We start from the raw sequence: 16,323 nt of genomic DNA on the forward strand, positions 1-16,323 counted from the left end.
AGAAAGGAAAAGGAGAAAAGAAAGGAAAGGAAAGAGGAAAGGAAGGGGGAAAGGAAAGGAGAAAGGAGAGTCTGGTTCACCACCCAGATTCCAGTGTTGTCTCACATCTGCTTATCTTGGGTGGTGGATGCACACACAGAAAAGTCTGTCACCTTTTAAGTTCATCTTACCAGCTGATTACCATACTAGACAGAGAGAGGCAGGTATTCCACAAACTCAGAACTGATTTCCATGAGAGACAAGGTGGTCTTGTTCCCTCCTACCACCTTTACTTCTTCCTCAGTTTGTTTTTTTTTTTCCCTTGGATAATTGTCCAGCCTTTAGCTTATCAGTCTTTTTTGAGGCTTATCTAAGGAATTTGGTGCTACAGCAGCAAAGTAGTGGAGCCGTGCATCCCTCGATAAGCTCTGCCCTTCCCTGGGCAGCATTCCTTAGGCTAATCACAAAGGCCACAACTTGTCCTTGATGCTTTCTCTGTTGAGGAGTGTTTGAGGCATTGACTCCTGTAGTTCCCTACAACACCTTTTTCACGTGTTCACATGCTGCTTTTAATCATATTTGCAGGAAGATGTCAGCTTTTCAAGTATAGCTCTAAGGATGTCAGTGATGCCATGAAATCAGGCCTCTGTACTGCCAAAGACTACGTGACTGTCACAATACTTAGTTGGGAAATCATTTTTATTATGGAAACTACTTTCTTTGTCTTTTCTGCTTTAGGCTCTTCAGACATACCAGACCGATCCTGCTATGAGAAAGATGCTAACTCATCTGTATTTCTATATCATGCCTGTATTTAATGTGGATGGATATCACTTTAGCTGGACAAATGTAAGTAGTATCAGTAATGCTATTCAAAAAATTGTTCAGACAGGAAAGATCAAATGGTTGTTATATCATTCAAAGGTGACTTTCTGTATAATCTGTCCCATCACTACTGAATATATTTACCAGGGTTGGTTTGTTGCGTGTACAAATAGAATTTTGCCAAAATATTGCAATATTGCTATTTAACTATTTTATAACTTATATTAGGATCGATTTTGGAGAAAAACAAGATCAAAGAACACAAGGTTTCGGTGTCATGGCGTTGATGCTAATCGCAACTGGAAAGTGAAATGGTGTGGTAAGTCTGGAGATACTCTGGTCCACCAGTTGAGATTACCCTGTATTTAGTTACTCAAGAGAGGAAGTGGGTTGGGTCACATCTGTTGTGAGATATTCTCTTTTTCATAGCTAAAGTTGAAGCTACTTTCCCATATAGCCACAAGACAGGCCTCAAATATTCCTTCTAGCTTCTAAAGGAATAAAAGTCCTGAACTTTGAAAAAGCACATCTCATCACAAGTAAAAAGTTTTCACGGCAAGTGTGGCAAAAGTAAAAAACTGCACATACAGCTATTCTGTATTTCTGCAATCATGTAAATAATATGAAGCACAGTATTGAGCCTGGCCCATCACATTTCAGAATTTACCTGACTACAGCTTTAGGAAACATTTCAAACTCCATTTTATTTAATTCATCATTTCCCTGAAATGGCTTTAGCTTTGGAAATGTCAGACTTGCTTTGTTGGCCTCACAGAGAAATGTCAGAATATTTTAAGGCCACTATTATTAGTGATTTAATAAAGAAAGAAGGTGGTTCTAAGTGCATGGAGATCCAATTTTAAACTCCCAGCACTTCTGTAAATACTTTCATAAAAATTGACCTCAATTTTGCATAGAGACTGCAGCAGTAATGGAATACTAGCAGAAGATTTGGAATGGGTCCACTGAAGAAGAAATGGTATTTTATTAAATCTTACAGCAAGGCGGTGCAACTCCCACGGGAGTAAGCAGCCATACAAGTTCTGGTGCAGCAGAAAGTAATAGCACTTTGTTGTGAAATACAGCAATATATACCTGGTTCTTCTGCTGACCTGCTCTCCCATCTTGAGCAAGCTCCTTCACCTCTCTCTGTGGCTGTTTTCTCCTCCAGCAATCATCCACCTTCCATATTTACATTACAAACTTGTAAAGACAGAAATTGCATTTGCACAGTGCTACCACAACAGCCCTCCCTCCCATCAGCCCATCCCTCTTCTGCTGAAAGTCTCTAGGTGTTTCCAGGGTACTCCAGTGACTGGCAGTAGGAGTAAGCACTGTACAGTCTGGATTGCAGCGACTGGATTATTTAAATTGAGAAATGTAAGGATAAAAGTGAATGTGAATAATCTGCCTGGGGAGGTTACAAATGAAGCGAGTGAACAGAAGCATACGTTCAATACAGTATAGACCTGCAGTAAAGAGAGGACTGGCACAGAAGCAGTTACAGAAAGCCTATGTTAGCTGAGAATCCTGCCACTACAGAAGAGAGTCCCAGGGCTGCTCTTATGATCTTTAAGACAATTTTATGCTGCAAAAATAGTGTAAAAATGAACCAAAGTCCTGCATCACTGTTATCGCCTTTTACTTAAGTGCATAAGTCACAACTGCAGGTATTTTGGGGACATACATTTACTGTTCAGAAGATAGGCACTGGCATAGCTGGAATGAACAGTTCCCTTACAAAGTCTTCAAAGCCATATTATAGGTACCTATCAGTGCAACATTAATGCTCACACAGTGCATTTTCTTTCTAGTCCTAATTAATCTTTCTTGGGTTCAAATCACTCTGCTCCTTCTTCTTCTTCTTGCTCCCTAGCTGCTGTATTAAAGCATACTTTTTACTCAGTCCTGAAAATGTTTGCTTAGTTTTTAGTAAAAAACATTTTTTCCAGGCTGAAACTATAACACACATACGTTGTGTGTTGTAATCCACTACTTGTTGCATTTCTCCCCTGCACTGAACATGAAAGACAGGTCCCCACCCTGAGTTTAAAAAATACAAGGTTGCTTGTCATCCCACCAAACATATGCTCTGCTTCCCTCAGTGGACCCCAAACTCCAATTCTCTTTTTTGCCAGAGAATAAAGAGCTCTTTCGTGAACTGGGCTGACTGGTGCTCAGAGGATCCTCACCTGGCACCCTATGTTCTCATTAATCTGATACTAAATGAGGCAGAGAAGAATCTGGATCATATCACACTTTGAAGCTCGTATAATCATGGTGCGTTTAACATTTAATACTGCGTATGCTTTTAAAACCTTTAAATTCAGTTCAGTCACACTTACAGCTTGCAGCCAGGCTTGAACTTCACTGTGGGGCTCCAGGGCAGGTGAGTTGTGGCAGAATCCAGCCCCAGCAAAGCTGCTGAATGCTAGCTGCAGTGAGCTAGTTGGTAAAGATAACACAGCATCCCTTCTGCTTTCCTCGTCCCTTCCAGTGTAGGACTTTGATGTAAGCTTTATGAGGTTGCTTCTGTGTTCTCTAGAGACCGAGAAAAGGGCCGTATCACTGGTGGTGGTAGATTTTACTTTGCAGCTGCCTGTACTCAAAATAGTGCACAGAAATTGCACGCAGACCCAAGTGAATACTGACAGCAAGATCTCTGGGTAGAAATGCACCTTGCAATATATATGTATGTGCAATAACTAGCACAGTGGTTTAATGTTCATGAAATAAACAGCAACTTTAAAGCCAGTAATGAGGTACTTAGAACTAAATTATGGCATAGGGCAAATTCAGTTAAAGGGATTGCATCCGAAGCCCCCAGGAGAGCCACAGTGGGAGTTAAAATTTGCAGTGTACCCCAATTTCCAGTGCACCCCATTGCTCACTGAGGACAGTACCCCATACTGGCAGAAGAAGTGGCTGCAAGGAAGTTTGAGAATCATGCTCTGGCTCATTCATCCTCCCAGTCTTCCTTCTGTACCAAAGCATTGGTTTTATCAGTCTGTGACACATTTTCTTTGTACACTTGATCTCATGATAGATGTTGGAAGATACTTGTCTTTCCCCAGTCTGTTACCAGGTACAAAAACAAGGCAGCATGGTAACATTTTATGCAGTTCCATCTTCTTCTCATGACTGTAACTCAGAAATTTCAGGGGAGCTGATAGGTACTGTAGGTTTTTTTCCTTGTGTTACTTTAAAAGAACTTCCAGTATGAAAATTGAGGATATCCTTACATTAGCCAAGTCCACCATGGAAACCATTTTTTTTTTTTTTTTTTTGCTACCAGCCAGCTTCACTTAAGGAGAAGCATTAACTACAGCTGGGATTGCAAATGGCTCATGATAGTAGGCTGGGCAGTTTAGAGAGTTTTTTTCTTCACTCAAAATCATTAAACTGAGTCATATTTTACTATTGGGTAATTTTACGACGAGCTTGAAGGATTCTTCTGTTTATTAACAGTGATGTCCATTTTCATGATTCAGTGTACAACACTGTTACAGGAGATGTATCCATTAAAAAAAGCAAAGGCTCTGGAGGCTCTGTTAAATAGCTCTTCTTTAGCTGTATTATCTGACAAGACATTGAGGCAGAGTGCTGTTGGGATTTGGATGACTTGATGGCCATCTGTTCTGCAGGGAGGAGACCATCTGCCCTCTATATAACCCTTCCATATCCACTGCAATCTAAGCACTAATACCTTTTGAAATCCCCACCTGTGGCCATTGAATGGTAGCCTCGATTTTCGTATTACAAATGGAGCTACAGCATGAAATTCTTCTACTTTTTAATTTTTTCAACATTAGGTTGATTGCATAACCCTGGTTTAGTTCATATTATTATGCCTTCTCACACCCTGCTCTTTTCTTATTATTTGAAAATGGCGGTACTTACTGTACAAAGGAAAATAAAACACTGCTTTTGTAAGTCCCTGATGACACTAGGGAATGTCACAAACAAACTATTATTCTGCGGGTCAGTGTAAAGCGTGGCATTTTGAAATCACAGTGGATAAAAAAAGCAGAGTGGATTTGCATAAATATTGTTCTTTTAGGCCCAGGCCATAAGCTGTAAATGAGACTGTGGCTTAGATCCAGAATTGCTAAATGATAAAGAAGATACTGCCACATCTCCTTTCCTGAGTTTCACCTTTCAGTACCTCGTGGGATATTACAGGCAGGCTAAACTTCTGTAGCTTACTGCCAGATAAGCAGGTTGATGTGGTGAAAGATATCCTCACAACTGAACCTCCGCCCCAAACTTGAAGGAAAATTAAGCCCTGTGCAAACTGAGATGTTTTCTGTTTTAGCTAATTGAGCAGTCATCCCATGTGGCTTGTCATTTTTTTTTTTCCCGTGAGGCTTTCAAGAGTAAAAATAAGCAGTAGTGAAGAACTATTCTCATGTTTTAAAACAGTCTGTAAGATTATGCCTGTTGAAGTTATCTACCTACCATTGTAACCACCACTGTAGTAGCTAGTACGTTAAAATGCTCTTAAAGACTAGATTTGTTTTGGCAATGACTAGTGAAAGAGGTATAGCTCTGATTTCAAACAGGCCAGCTGAGACCCTTCAATAGTTTTAATACTGGAATGCCATCATTACATGCACTGCTCATATGGAAAGCCGGGGAAGAAAGTACGATTAAGTCAGGCTCTCCTTTTTTCTGTTGGGTTAAAAATATGTCCTCTGGGGACAGCTGTGTGTCGCTGGCCAATTGGGAACTTGGTGTGTCTGCGAGATGAACAAGCAGGTTGCTGTATGAAGGTCCCACTGGCTCAGGCCCATCGGTCACAAGAAAGCCTTTTGTTTGTTGCTTTTCACACTTCTGCACGCAGGCCCACACAGGCTGAGCCAGAAGTTGACCCTTCGAAATTCTCTGTGATTGTTCACCATCAACTTTCTCTTTCCACCTCTAGATGAAGGTGCTTCATTTCACCCATGCGATGACACCTACTGTGGTCCCTTTCCTGAGTCTGAGCCTGAAGTAAAGGCTGTTGCTCATTTTCTCCGCAAACATCGGAAACAAATAAAAGCCTATTTGTCCTTCCATGCATATGCACAGATGCTGCTGTACCCTTACTCTTACAAATATGCAACTATTCCAAACTTCAGCTGCGTGGTAAGTACATTAAAACTTGGGAGAATATGCTTCCCTATATAATATTTTTTGGCATATTTTGTTTTGAGAGAGGAGTCTTGTTTCTTTAACATTTTGCACGTACTTAATATTGAGTGGTATTTATTCTGCATCCATTTGCAATCGCATTTCTGGTTATATAACCTTCACTCAAAATGAGTCAGCGGTAATTTGATTAAAATGGTATAGTGCCTTCCATCCATCGGTCCCTTTAAATTACTTTATAGGATAAATCCCTGGGTTTTATTATAGTTATTACCATTTTATTTAATTAACTGTAATGGGAATTATGTAGTTAAGTCCTTGGGCATCTAGCTGAAATTCTGTCTCTTCATGCTCAGAACTTAAACACAAGGAGCACAAAGATAATCTTTGATGTTATGAACAAAATAAAATTGAAATTGTTTATGTTTATCAATTAGAGGCTAAATCCCTTAGATTTCATCAAAAGTAAAGCTTCAATTGCTTTATGTATCATCCTGCTCAGACATAACCCTTTAAGACAAGCAGTTAATTCACATCAGAGGATTTTGTCCAGTAGAATAAATTAACAAGAATACATTTTTTTGGTGCAAACCTACAGATTTACAGATGTGTACATTTCATATATGCCATGCTCATCCAAATGCAGAAGAACTATTTTCTCTGCTCATAGTCTAAGGTCTGTTTTTAGCCAGCCTCCTGTACATAAAACCCTGCACCTTAGATTTATCCTGTGCAGAATAAATGATGTTGTCAGTCCCTGGAGCTCCTCTGAAGTTTCACTCAGCTGCTCTGTGAGGATGCTGAGCAGCCAGCACTCCACAAACTAAACTCTCTTTGTGGGTTTATTTCTGTTAAAACACTTAATTTCAGCAGCTACTAAAACTTCTCCTGTCTGATGTCATTCCTGGGAAATAGAGCAAATTAGAAGTTAACTAAGCAGCCAGAGGAACTGAAAATATGAGACTTACGGGGACTGACCACCCTGCCCTGCACTGTCTGTGAATAAATAGATTAATCTTTCTTATTCTACCTTCTCCACCCTCTTTTGGGGAGTGGCAAGGAGAAAGGAGTTCCCCAAGTGAATTGGTGACTATTACTTACCAAAAAACATAGACTGGGAATTTAAAACCACGGGATCCAATTCCTTTGTAGACCAGCAGGTGCAAGAATGTTTTTTTAAGAACAGACAACACAGCAGAAGATAAAGACATGGTGGAAGGAAGAGTTAGTATCTCCTCTGCAAGTAGATGATTATTTGGTATCTGATGAAAATAACCAGAGTAGTGTAAGGCAACAGCAGACACTGGCAGGAAATCCATTGTAAGAAAAAGGACTCTCTAACTGACAGTTTTCACACATACCAATAAATCTACAGTACATGTTGTTGTTATTGCTTAAGGCCTATTTCCATCTCAAGGACAGGCTGTACGGGGCTGGGAGCAACCTGGTCTAGTGGAAGGTGCCCCTGCCCATGGCAGGGGGGTTGGAACCAGATGATCTTTAAGGTCCCCCTGAGACAGGGAGTAACTGCACCTCAGCACACACATTCTATCACTCTGTCCACAGCTTCTAGACCAAAGGAACCCAGTTTTTGATGTGTAGTAGGTGTTCCCCAGGTTTGTGAGACCTTGGATCAGGCTTCTCATCAGAGGGGGGTGGAGCACAGTCCTAAAGGGACAAAGAAAGATACTGTTTTAGACAACAGCCCTGGACAAATGGAAGCCAAATCCCAATTCTCAATATTTTGCCAGTATTTGGGCTCTATAATTTTTATTGCAGTGGGTCAAAAAGAACAAGGAGGTTGGAATAAGAAACTGAAGTAATTTCCTGTTATTTAGAAAGCTCGTTATGGGGATCATAGTGAAAATGAATGGAATACTGTTCCTTATTTATTTGTGTGTTTTAACATTTGCCTGCAGCCAAAGGCTCCATCCCCTGGTGGCTCCAAAATGAATAGTCTTTAATATTTGAAGTGTCTAAAATGGTGACTTAGGCTGAGGTTTCAGATTCTCTGGTTCCCTTGGAAATTACAGTGAGCTGGAAGGTGGCAGATCTCTTTTGCCTGCTGCTGGTGGCACAAGCTTTGTTGGTCTACACGGACTGTGTACAGTGGACAACTGTAGGACTCCACATGCATAGCAGATAAATAACATTTGGTGCTAACAGGGGACCACAGTTAATCCCGAGCAGAAGAAAGGATGTATCTGTCTAGGTTGTATCATTCTAGTGAGCTGTCAGTTACCGTTTCGATTAAAGTGTTCAATTATTCAGAGCTGCTTTGAAACCGGAGAGCTGCGTACTGATCACAACATGCATATTCTGTTCTAATTTAGGCGCAACTCTCCTATTAACACTCTCCTGAAATCTGGTCTTTTAAGATCCTTAAAATGAAAGTGCACTTTTAGATTGAAAAAAACCCAGCAGAAATATGCACCCATCTCGAGAGCTTTAGATTTCACCTACTTTTCATCCCTTTTATTCCTGCACAGTCATTTGCCTTAACGTTTGCAGTGAACTTGTATGGCATGAATTAGTTTACATCTTTGTAAAAATCTGGTAACTTTATGTGAAGATTTCTCTTTGACAGTGTTCAAAGACGGGTTGCCTGGATTTATTCAGGATCCAGCCTGCACAGTGTGATGCAGTTGAGAGCTGTCCCCTTCTTTGGGCACATAACTCCAACAGTGGAAGTAAGCAGCACCCCTCAAAGCTAAGAGCATCGAGTTCACAGTGCCCAGGGACACCCACCTATGTGGTGTGGACATGGGTTTGGGTCACTCTCGGTCTGGCCTCCAGATGGTTGCTACCTCTGCACAGAACCCAGTACTTTTGTGCTGGTTTTAAATGGGCATTGCCGAAATACTTCTTCGGAAAGACTTCAGCGGGGCTTACTTCTTTTGTCTCATTGATGTACAATGTGTAGCTCATGTACAGGGAGTCTTCTCCTCTTTGGCTACATTCCTACATTCCTCTTGCCATGGCACCAGGAGATTGCTCACCATCCTTCTCATCTCCCTGAGCTGAGCCCTGCCTCCTGCTCTCTTGGTGTCAGGCCTGTTGTCAGGCCATCCCAGCTCCACACCACAGCCCTGGGACGGTAAGCACAGCTGCTTGCCAAATTTCAGTTGAGAGACAGAGCCTGACAGAGAAACTTCAGTGCAGGCACCAGACAACAGCCCCAGGCTGCAGCTGGAGCTCCCCACTCCCTGGGGGAGCCCTGCGAGTCCCCACGGCCGTGGCCTCACACTGCCACCATCACAGGGTCCAACACCTCCAACCCCATCGTGGGTCTTGTGTGTCATGACTCACAGAGGTCGAGGCATCTGTAAGAGGAGGAAGAGTCCCAAGTGACAGCACTTCCCCCTTCCCTAGATCTCCTCCCACCTCCTTATCTGTGGTGCTTGGGTGAATCGGAGATTAACCCTCACCCTGGCTGGCGATCACATCCCAACCTGGCAGAAGTTCCCAGCAGGGTTACTTCAGCAGTCCCTGCCTGCACGGTGGCAAGAGGAACAGAAGGGGCAAGCTGAAAATGTCAGAGTCTCCGGCACTATTGAACAAACAAAAAATCTAGTTGTGCCTGATGGATTTTTATAGTGGAGTAAAAAAGTGCTCTTCCATTTGCTAAGAGCAGTTCTAAGTGTAAAATGAACTCTCCAAAGCCCTACTTGCTGGCCAGTAAGTGAAAATAAACTTTTTTTTTTTTCCTGGAATGACGTTTTAAAGCAGTTTTCTCTGGCTTCTCTGCTCGGGTGGAGAAAGACTGACAGCAAGAATGCCTGCATGAGGATTAAGCCTGAATCCCGACCCCTGACAATGGCAAACAAGTGGAAGGTTAGGGAAAACGTGTAAATGGAAAGGCGAGTATAAAGTAATCCTTCCCCAGTGCATTCATCTGATGTCTGATGAATAACAAGGTAAGGACCAAGTTCATGAAGACTTCCATAAATGGAAACCTACAGCACTCTAGTTCATAGAAATAAAACAACAAAAACCAACCATTGCAGCTTGACCCAGTGATTCAAAGTCCAGCAGTTTCTAGCTTCAAATATGTTAATTTCCTGCTCTCTACAGGGAAATGCCTCTGTGTTTTCTTAGATATTCCCAGCCTTCACTGTACCTTCTCCAGCATCCTTTTCTTTGGGATCATAATATTCCTTTTTCTTTTTAATACACGTGTCCTTTCTCTGTGTTTGGATGCACTATCCACGTTTGACCCTCAGAATTTGCCACGGGCCGGGCCTTCTGCACCCAGTTTCACAGGATGCTATGAACCTCCTAGACAGACTGTATCCATATAGATGTTGAATTGTAGGTGCTGATTTTCCCCATACAGTACTGAATTCACATTTCTGCAATAGTGGAAAGAGTTCTCCAAGCCTACATCATGTGGCCCCAGGGAACGTTAGACCAGCAGTGAACATTCACCTGTCCATCAGAGATTCAGAGTGGAATTTGCCTCCTTCCTTCTTCTGACTCTGTTCACTGAACCACTGTGGAGTGTCATCAGGAGATCATTTTTCCTTCACAAGCCCAGCAGAGATGAGGTTTATTGGACTAGGAAGTGCATCCACAGGCAGTAGCAGAAAACGCATACATGGCTTTTAAACTGCATAAAAAAAGAGATGATTTCATGTCATGGTCTCACATGTAGCCTAAATTTGTTGTGTCACTAAATTGGTATATATACCTATAATTACAAATACTTAACGGCTGATCAATTACAGTGCAGTGAGCTTCTTTACACATTGAAAATACCTAACCAAGTTTTTTGAGGAATTAGGGAATTGCTGTCAATAAAAATAAATAATGCATTTATCCTTTAAAGTAATTTTAAACTAACAGCCATGGATTCATGGAACACAGCATTGCGCCAGAAGTCAGTGATCCATAGCTCAGGTACCAATCCCATTATAGTATTTAACTCAAATTCTAATTTATGTGGGTTTTTTTCTCCCCCCACACAGGAATCAGCAGCCTACAATGCTGTTAATGCTCTTCAGTCAGCCTACGGTATAAGGTACAGATACGGTCCTGCATCTAGCACCTTGTGTAAGTTTTCATCTGGCACATGTTTGTGACTTTGACCTACCTATAGTGAGAAAGAGATTACCCTTATAACATAGAAAGCAAATGCTCTTTAAGGTGAACTTTGTTCCAGTTGTGGATGGTGAGGAAGGAGGAAGTTGAAGTTTTGTAACTGATTCTGTCAGTTGATCGCAGTAAGATTAATTCGGTGAAATAAAAGATTAAAATGCAATGCATGTGAGAGGCAAAAGCCAGCAAAATAACATGTTCAGAACATATAAAACTAGATTAAAAAAAAATCTATATGAGATCTTAAAAAGCATATTTTTATCAGATACTGTAAATGCACTACTAAATTATAAAATATTCAGGAGGAAATGATGCAAAATAGGTTTAATTTTTCACCATTACTTTGCCTCTGCTTCTGTGCAACTGTGATAGATACAGCTATTCATAGAGCTTATTCTAAAATTTAGGGTGGTGTCTTTAAAAGCCAGGTTTCTAATGTCTCTGTGTCTTGATGATGATAAATGTTAGCAACAGTATCTTTATTTGGATATCTTTCATTTTTCAGAGAGCAATTTCAAATGCATTTTTCCCTATAACAGAATATCTTTAAAATACGCCTTTTAAATATGTAACGACATTTGTCAGGCAAGCTCTCCACATAGACAGGTAAGAGAAAAAGAAGTTCAGTAGGTTTCAGTGACACACTTTTTTTTTCACTGAAACTATGAGGCCTGAATGCTTTCAGTAATGATAACAGACATTGAAAAAGCGAAGGGCTTAAGTAAATAGCAAGATTTTTCACAAGTAACCCCCTGCATCTTCTCTGCTGTTGCTGTGTTTTGGCTAGAGCTCCACTTTATTGTGGACCTCCATCTTGCAGCACGGTCGTCGTCTTGTGCTGATTACAGCGCAGTCAGTCGCTATGTCAGTGGCAGCGTGAATTAATGCCAGAATTGCACAGAAGACAGCAGGCCACATGAGAGATGGATATTTATATAAATATAAGTGTCTTGGGTAATCAACATATGGAGATAACGAAAGCATAAGAAGCACACTTCCTCAGGAAGGTTTGTTAATATTAGACACCACCTATGCAAATGCTCTCATGCTGTAAGGAAATGGTGAGAAAACAAGACAGAAATTAAGAGAAAATAACTTTAAAAGCACTTTGAAAAGGATCATATAGATTACTTTATCAACTTTCTCCCTTCTCCCTGCAAAGGAATTGCCTAAAAAACCCAAATTAAACCTAGGAGCATGGAGAGCTCCAGTCCAGTTCTGAGATCTTTGTGGAAGCGAAGCTTTAGACTACGCTCACCTGGGGGGAAGAACAGTTTGAGGCGTTAGTCTAAAGGTTCTGTTTTATTAAAGTTTTGCTTTACACAAACAAGTCAGGTATTAATTTTGTTTCCTGTGAAGATAAAGGGTTTAATCTTTATTGTGCTGAGCACCTTTCACCAGGTGCTGGGTGCCCCTGCCCTTCTCTGAAGGGTGGTCAGGATCAGGGCACGCAACAGCTGGAGTTGCAAGTATAATTCGCTGGGTCCTGGAGACAAAAGGCCACAGGAACCCTCTGGTGCTTTCAACGTGACCTGCATTTAACCTTTTTTAAAAATTTTCTCTGAATTCCCTCTTTCAGATGTGAGTTCTGGTAGCTCTATGGACTGGGCCTACAAAAATGGCATCCCCTACGCGTTTGCATTCGAGCTGCGTGACACCGGCCATTTCGGATTTTTACTTCCTGAGTCGCTGATCAAACCAACCTGCACAGAGACCATGCTTGCCGTTAAAAATATAACTCTTCATCTGCTGAAGAAATGTCACTGAGAGCTATTTCTAGGAGATGGAAGTGAGCTTTTTACTCCCAGTGCTGATGCCTTTCAGTGTGTTCAGTTGCCATTCTGGGCTTGGCCACTTCAAAATTATAGAAGCTAATGGGAAATATGGTATTATTTCTGCCAGATTTACTTGGTGGGAAATGGAAAAATCATTTAATATCTGCTCTACAAAAGTCCATAAAGTTGATATACTAACTTAGTTACCAGTTTGGTGTAAAATAGTCGTCTGTTCTTTTTGCAATAAAGCTTTGATTCTGCAACCTCAGTGGGGCGGGTCCAGGGCCACATACAGATGCCTGAAATAAAATTCTTCTTCCAGACAATCCCTGGCCTTACTCATTTCCCTAACAGGAAGAATTCCCTCAGTGGGGTCTCTTGAACCAAGGGATAAAGTTTACGTTCGTGTATATGTACTTTGTGACCCAACACAGGTCCACAGTAAATGGTATATAGGTGCAGCTGGCCACGCTGCAGGTGGCAATGTGGCTCCCTTCTGCATGTATACATACATATGTATATGCACTTTCGTGATTTTTTTTTTCATATAATGCAAGAATTTGACCCAAGGTTTCTGTTAACTGTTGAGAGAAACCTATTTTCAAATGTATATATTGGGGTAGACTCAAAATCAACATATTGCCTTTGAAAATGTAACTTTCCTATAGATGTGTAAGAATTATAATAAAATATTATTGAGATATACAATACTCTGCTATATGGAGAGACAAAGCAACTTGCCATGACTTGGAACTTGGAAGCTGGCAGCTGACTGGTCCATCTTGGTTCTGCTGTAATCAGTGTCTGCCCATTTCCACCACTCAAGGATCTAGCCTTAAAATGTAATTAACTGATGTTAACTGATGGGTTTATTTATCGTATTCTTGCAGTGAGTTCTGTAGCTCTATGGCTATGTGGCTGTTCTTGGAAGTTATATTTTGCATGTTTTAAAGGAATTATTAATAGATTTTTAAGTGAGATGGAGGTGAAAGCAGAAGCTTTACAGCTGAAATACAGTGAATAAGCACCATGTTTGAAAGAATAATGATGAAAGCATAGAGAATATAACAACTTGTTGAGGGGGTTTCGGTACTTTTAAAATACTGGTTTTTTTGATCTTATTCTATCTGCAAAAGCATCTCTTTTACTTTATTAATTTTGAGTTTATTCATATGTCATAACACGCTAAATAAAACAGATTTGTTAATAAACTCATCAAAGGCTTTTGAAGTATTCTTCATATTTCATTTAAATGTTAAAGCTTTAGTTCAGGGATGGATGTGACAATTTTACCTATCTATAAAACATTACTGACACCAAGGATCGTCTCTAATTAAGTACTTGAACTTAGTAAATGGGCAACCTTTATGAGACAAGGGAGCACGGTATTTAATTAAGAATACCATTTTTTCCAGGACTCCAGAAAGCAATCAGTGAGCAAAGATGACAGAATTACATTCTATTTGTTTAACATTTTCTTAATAAAAAGTAATTATTTTAAACAAGCTTTCTGAAAGCTTGTTCAGATCTGATTAGTTCAGACTTGTTTGAGTAATTCAAGTTTCTATTCTGGTTTAATAAAAATCTAGTGGACAGAAGCTTTCAAAATATCTATCCACTAGTCATTTCCAATTGTTTATGACCATAATCATAAAGTATTTTGAAGACAGCAACAACTTTTACTATGCAGAGATTCTTGACTAACAGCCTTGTCAGTGGTGTAAATTAAATATTAGCACCAATAGTTGTGAGTTATTCTGTATTTAGATGGCAAGAATGAACTACTACCAGGACGTAAGAGACTCAAGTGAAGGACAGAAGGCATGAGAGATGCCTAATCAGCATGAACCAAATTTACCTCTGGATTACTACAGTACAAACCTTTCCAAGTATGGGCCAGGGGAGACCAGATTCAGATGTGATAGTTTGATTCCTGCTCGTAGTCCAACAGTTCGTCATATGAAACATTTCAGCTTTCTCTTCATACAATCACGTCTCCACTGGTACTGAAAAGGAATTGAACTCTTGGATGAAGAAAGCAAAAAAAACCCAACAAACAACCCCCCTCTTTTAGTTACCAAAAGGACCTCACATTGTTGATCTAGTTGACCTTCTTGGACAGGAATAATTGCAAGTTTTATCTAAGAAGCTTTGACATTCAACGTACTTGATATCAAAACCAGTCCGTGAGTAAAGCTGCATCCTGGTATCTCGATTTACTCAGCCTGAACTATGTTGTATGAAGTTGTACTATGTGCAGCTGAAAACTCTGAGTTGAGTTTTGAGGCCAGTGCAGGGTAATTTAGTGCCCCATAGTTGAACGAAAGTGTAAACAGTCTCTGAGCCCTTTAATTTCAGGGTCACTAAAGCTGATATGAAAGACAGTCACTAGAAAAGAACAAACCCTATTTCCTGAATTAAGACTTTGTAAGACAATTTATCAGCAAGAGTGATTCTAAATAGAGGAGTTTACCCTAAGGAAAGAGCTACTGGAAATCTGCTATTTGGATATGGAACAACAGTCTTTGTGACTTACAAATGTTACCCCTCTGAACAGCTCTTTTTTATCTCCATAATTGATAACTTCCTTTTTTACTTCTCTTCAGCAGACTTTATTGCCTACAGAACAACAGAATCGATAACTGGTTTTGAGAAAAATGAATTTATTTTATGATCATAGGTACAATTTATCATTCAACACAACAAAAAGTACATGAGCAGCAAAACATTGGTTATTAACCCAGCTGTCAAAATCACATATATAATGATTATGTGAAATCCAGGAGTTACACTTCCACTGATTATTGATAAAATAATAACAATGACTTCTGTAACTCGGAAAAAGTGCTCAGACAAGATTTTGTGAACATCTGTTCTTTTTTTTTCATAGCTGCTATTTTTTATAAACAAAACCCTGAAATTAACATGAAGGAAACAGGACTATGCTTGTTCAAATCACCCTTTCCAACAACAAAACAACTATCCCAAATTACTGTGAATCGTCATTCATAAACTGATAAAAAATTGGCCTTTAGAGGTCAAAAAAAGGTACTGAGTTTGGCTGCAAACCTTGAAGAAAGAGCACAGCTGATGGGTGAAGCTCCCTGTGTGTTTTTCAGAAGTTGCTTCATAAAAGCCAATGTATTTGGTCACCAATGTAACATGTAAAGCCTATGGAAAAGTGCAATTCTTTTTTGAAATTTCTGAAATTTGAATAGGAAGAGTCCAAATGACCTTGAATGCCAACATGCATTTATTTTGAAACATCCAGTGCCAGCCTGCTTGTCTATAGCAAACTGCAGTGTGTAGATTGTGCTGTCTACTCAGAGACTGCACAAAATAACCTTATTGAAAAGATTGCATCTAATCCTTGAAGTTGGAAAGAAAGCATTATATTTCCTACCAAAAATAAGTTCTTATTCAACTGTTCTAAGTTTATTCATGTTAAACAATCCCTTCCCTTTTTATGTTTACATTCAGTTCAATGGTACCACTCAAAGAATAAGATATTTGGAAG

At 40.1% G+C, this 16,323-nt stretch overlaps 1 protein-coding gene across 1 annotated transcript in view; it reads left to right on the forward strand.

The window, feature by feature from the left end:
• Window positions 1-13,986, forward strand: part of CPA6 (carboxypeptidase A6) — an 86,245-nt gene extending 72,259 nt beyond the window's left edge. The window contains exons 7-11 of the mRNA XM_042786194.1: window positions 718-828; window positions 1,033-1,123; window positions 5,729-5,931; window positions 10,902-10,986; window positions 12,611-13,986. Of these exons, the coding sequence (XP_042642128.1) occupies window positions 718-828; window positions 1,033-1,123; window positions 5,729-5,931; window positions 10,902-10,986; window positions 12,611-12,798 (678 nt within the window). The 3' untranslated portion in view covers window positions 12,799-13,986. The remainder of the gene's footprint in view (window positions 1-717; window positions 829-1,032; window positions 1,124-5,728; window positions 5,932-10,901; window positions 10,987-12,610) is intronic.
• The last annotated feature ends 2,337 nt before the right edge of the window (window positions 13,987-16,323 follow it).

The sequence above is a fragment of the Tyto alba genome, unplaced genomic scaffold (assembly GCF_018691265.1).
Source record: "Tyto alba isolate M040663 unplaced genomic scaffold, T.alba_DEE_v4.0 Super-Scaffold_9, whole genome shotgun sequence".
NCBI classification, from domain to species: domain Eukaryota; kingdom Metazoa; phylum Chordata; class Aves; order Strigiformes; family Tytonidae; genus Tyto; species Tyto alba.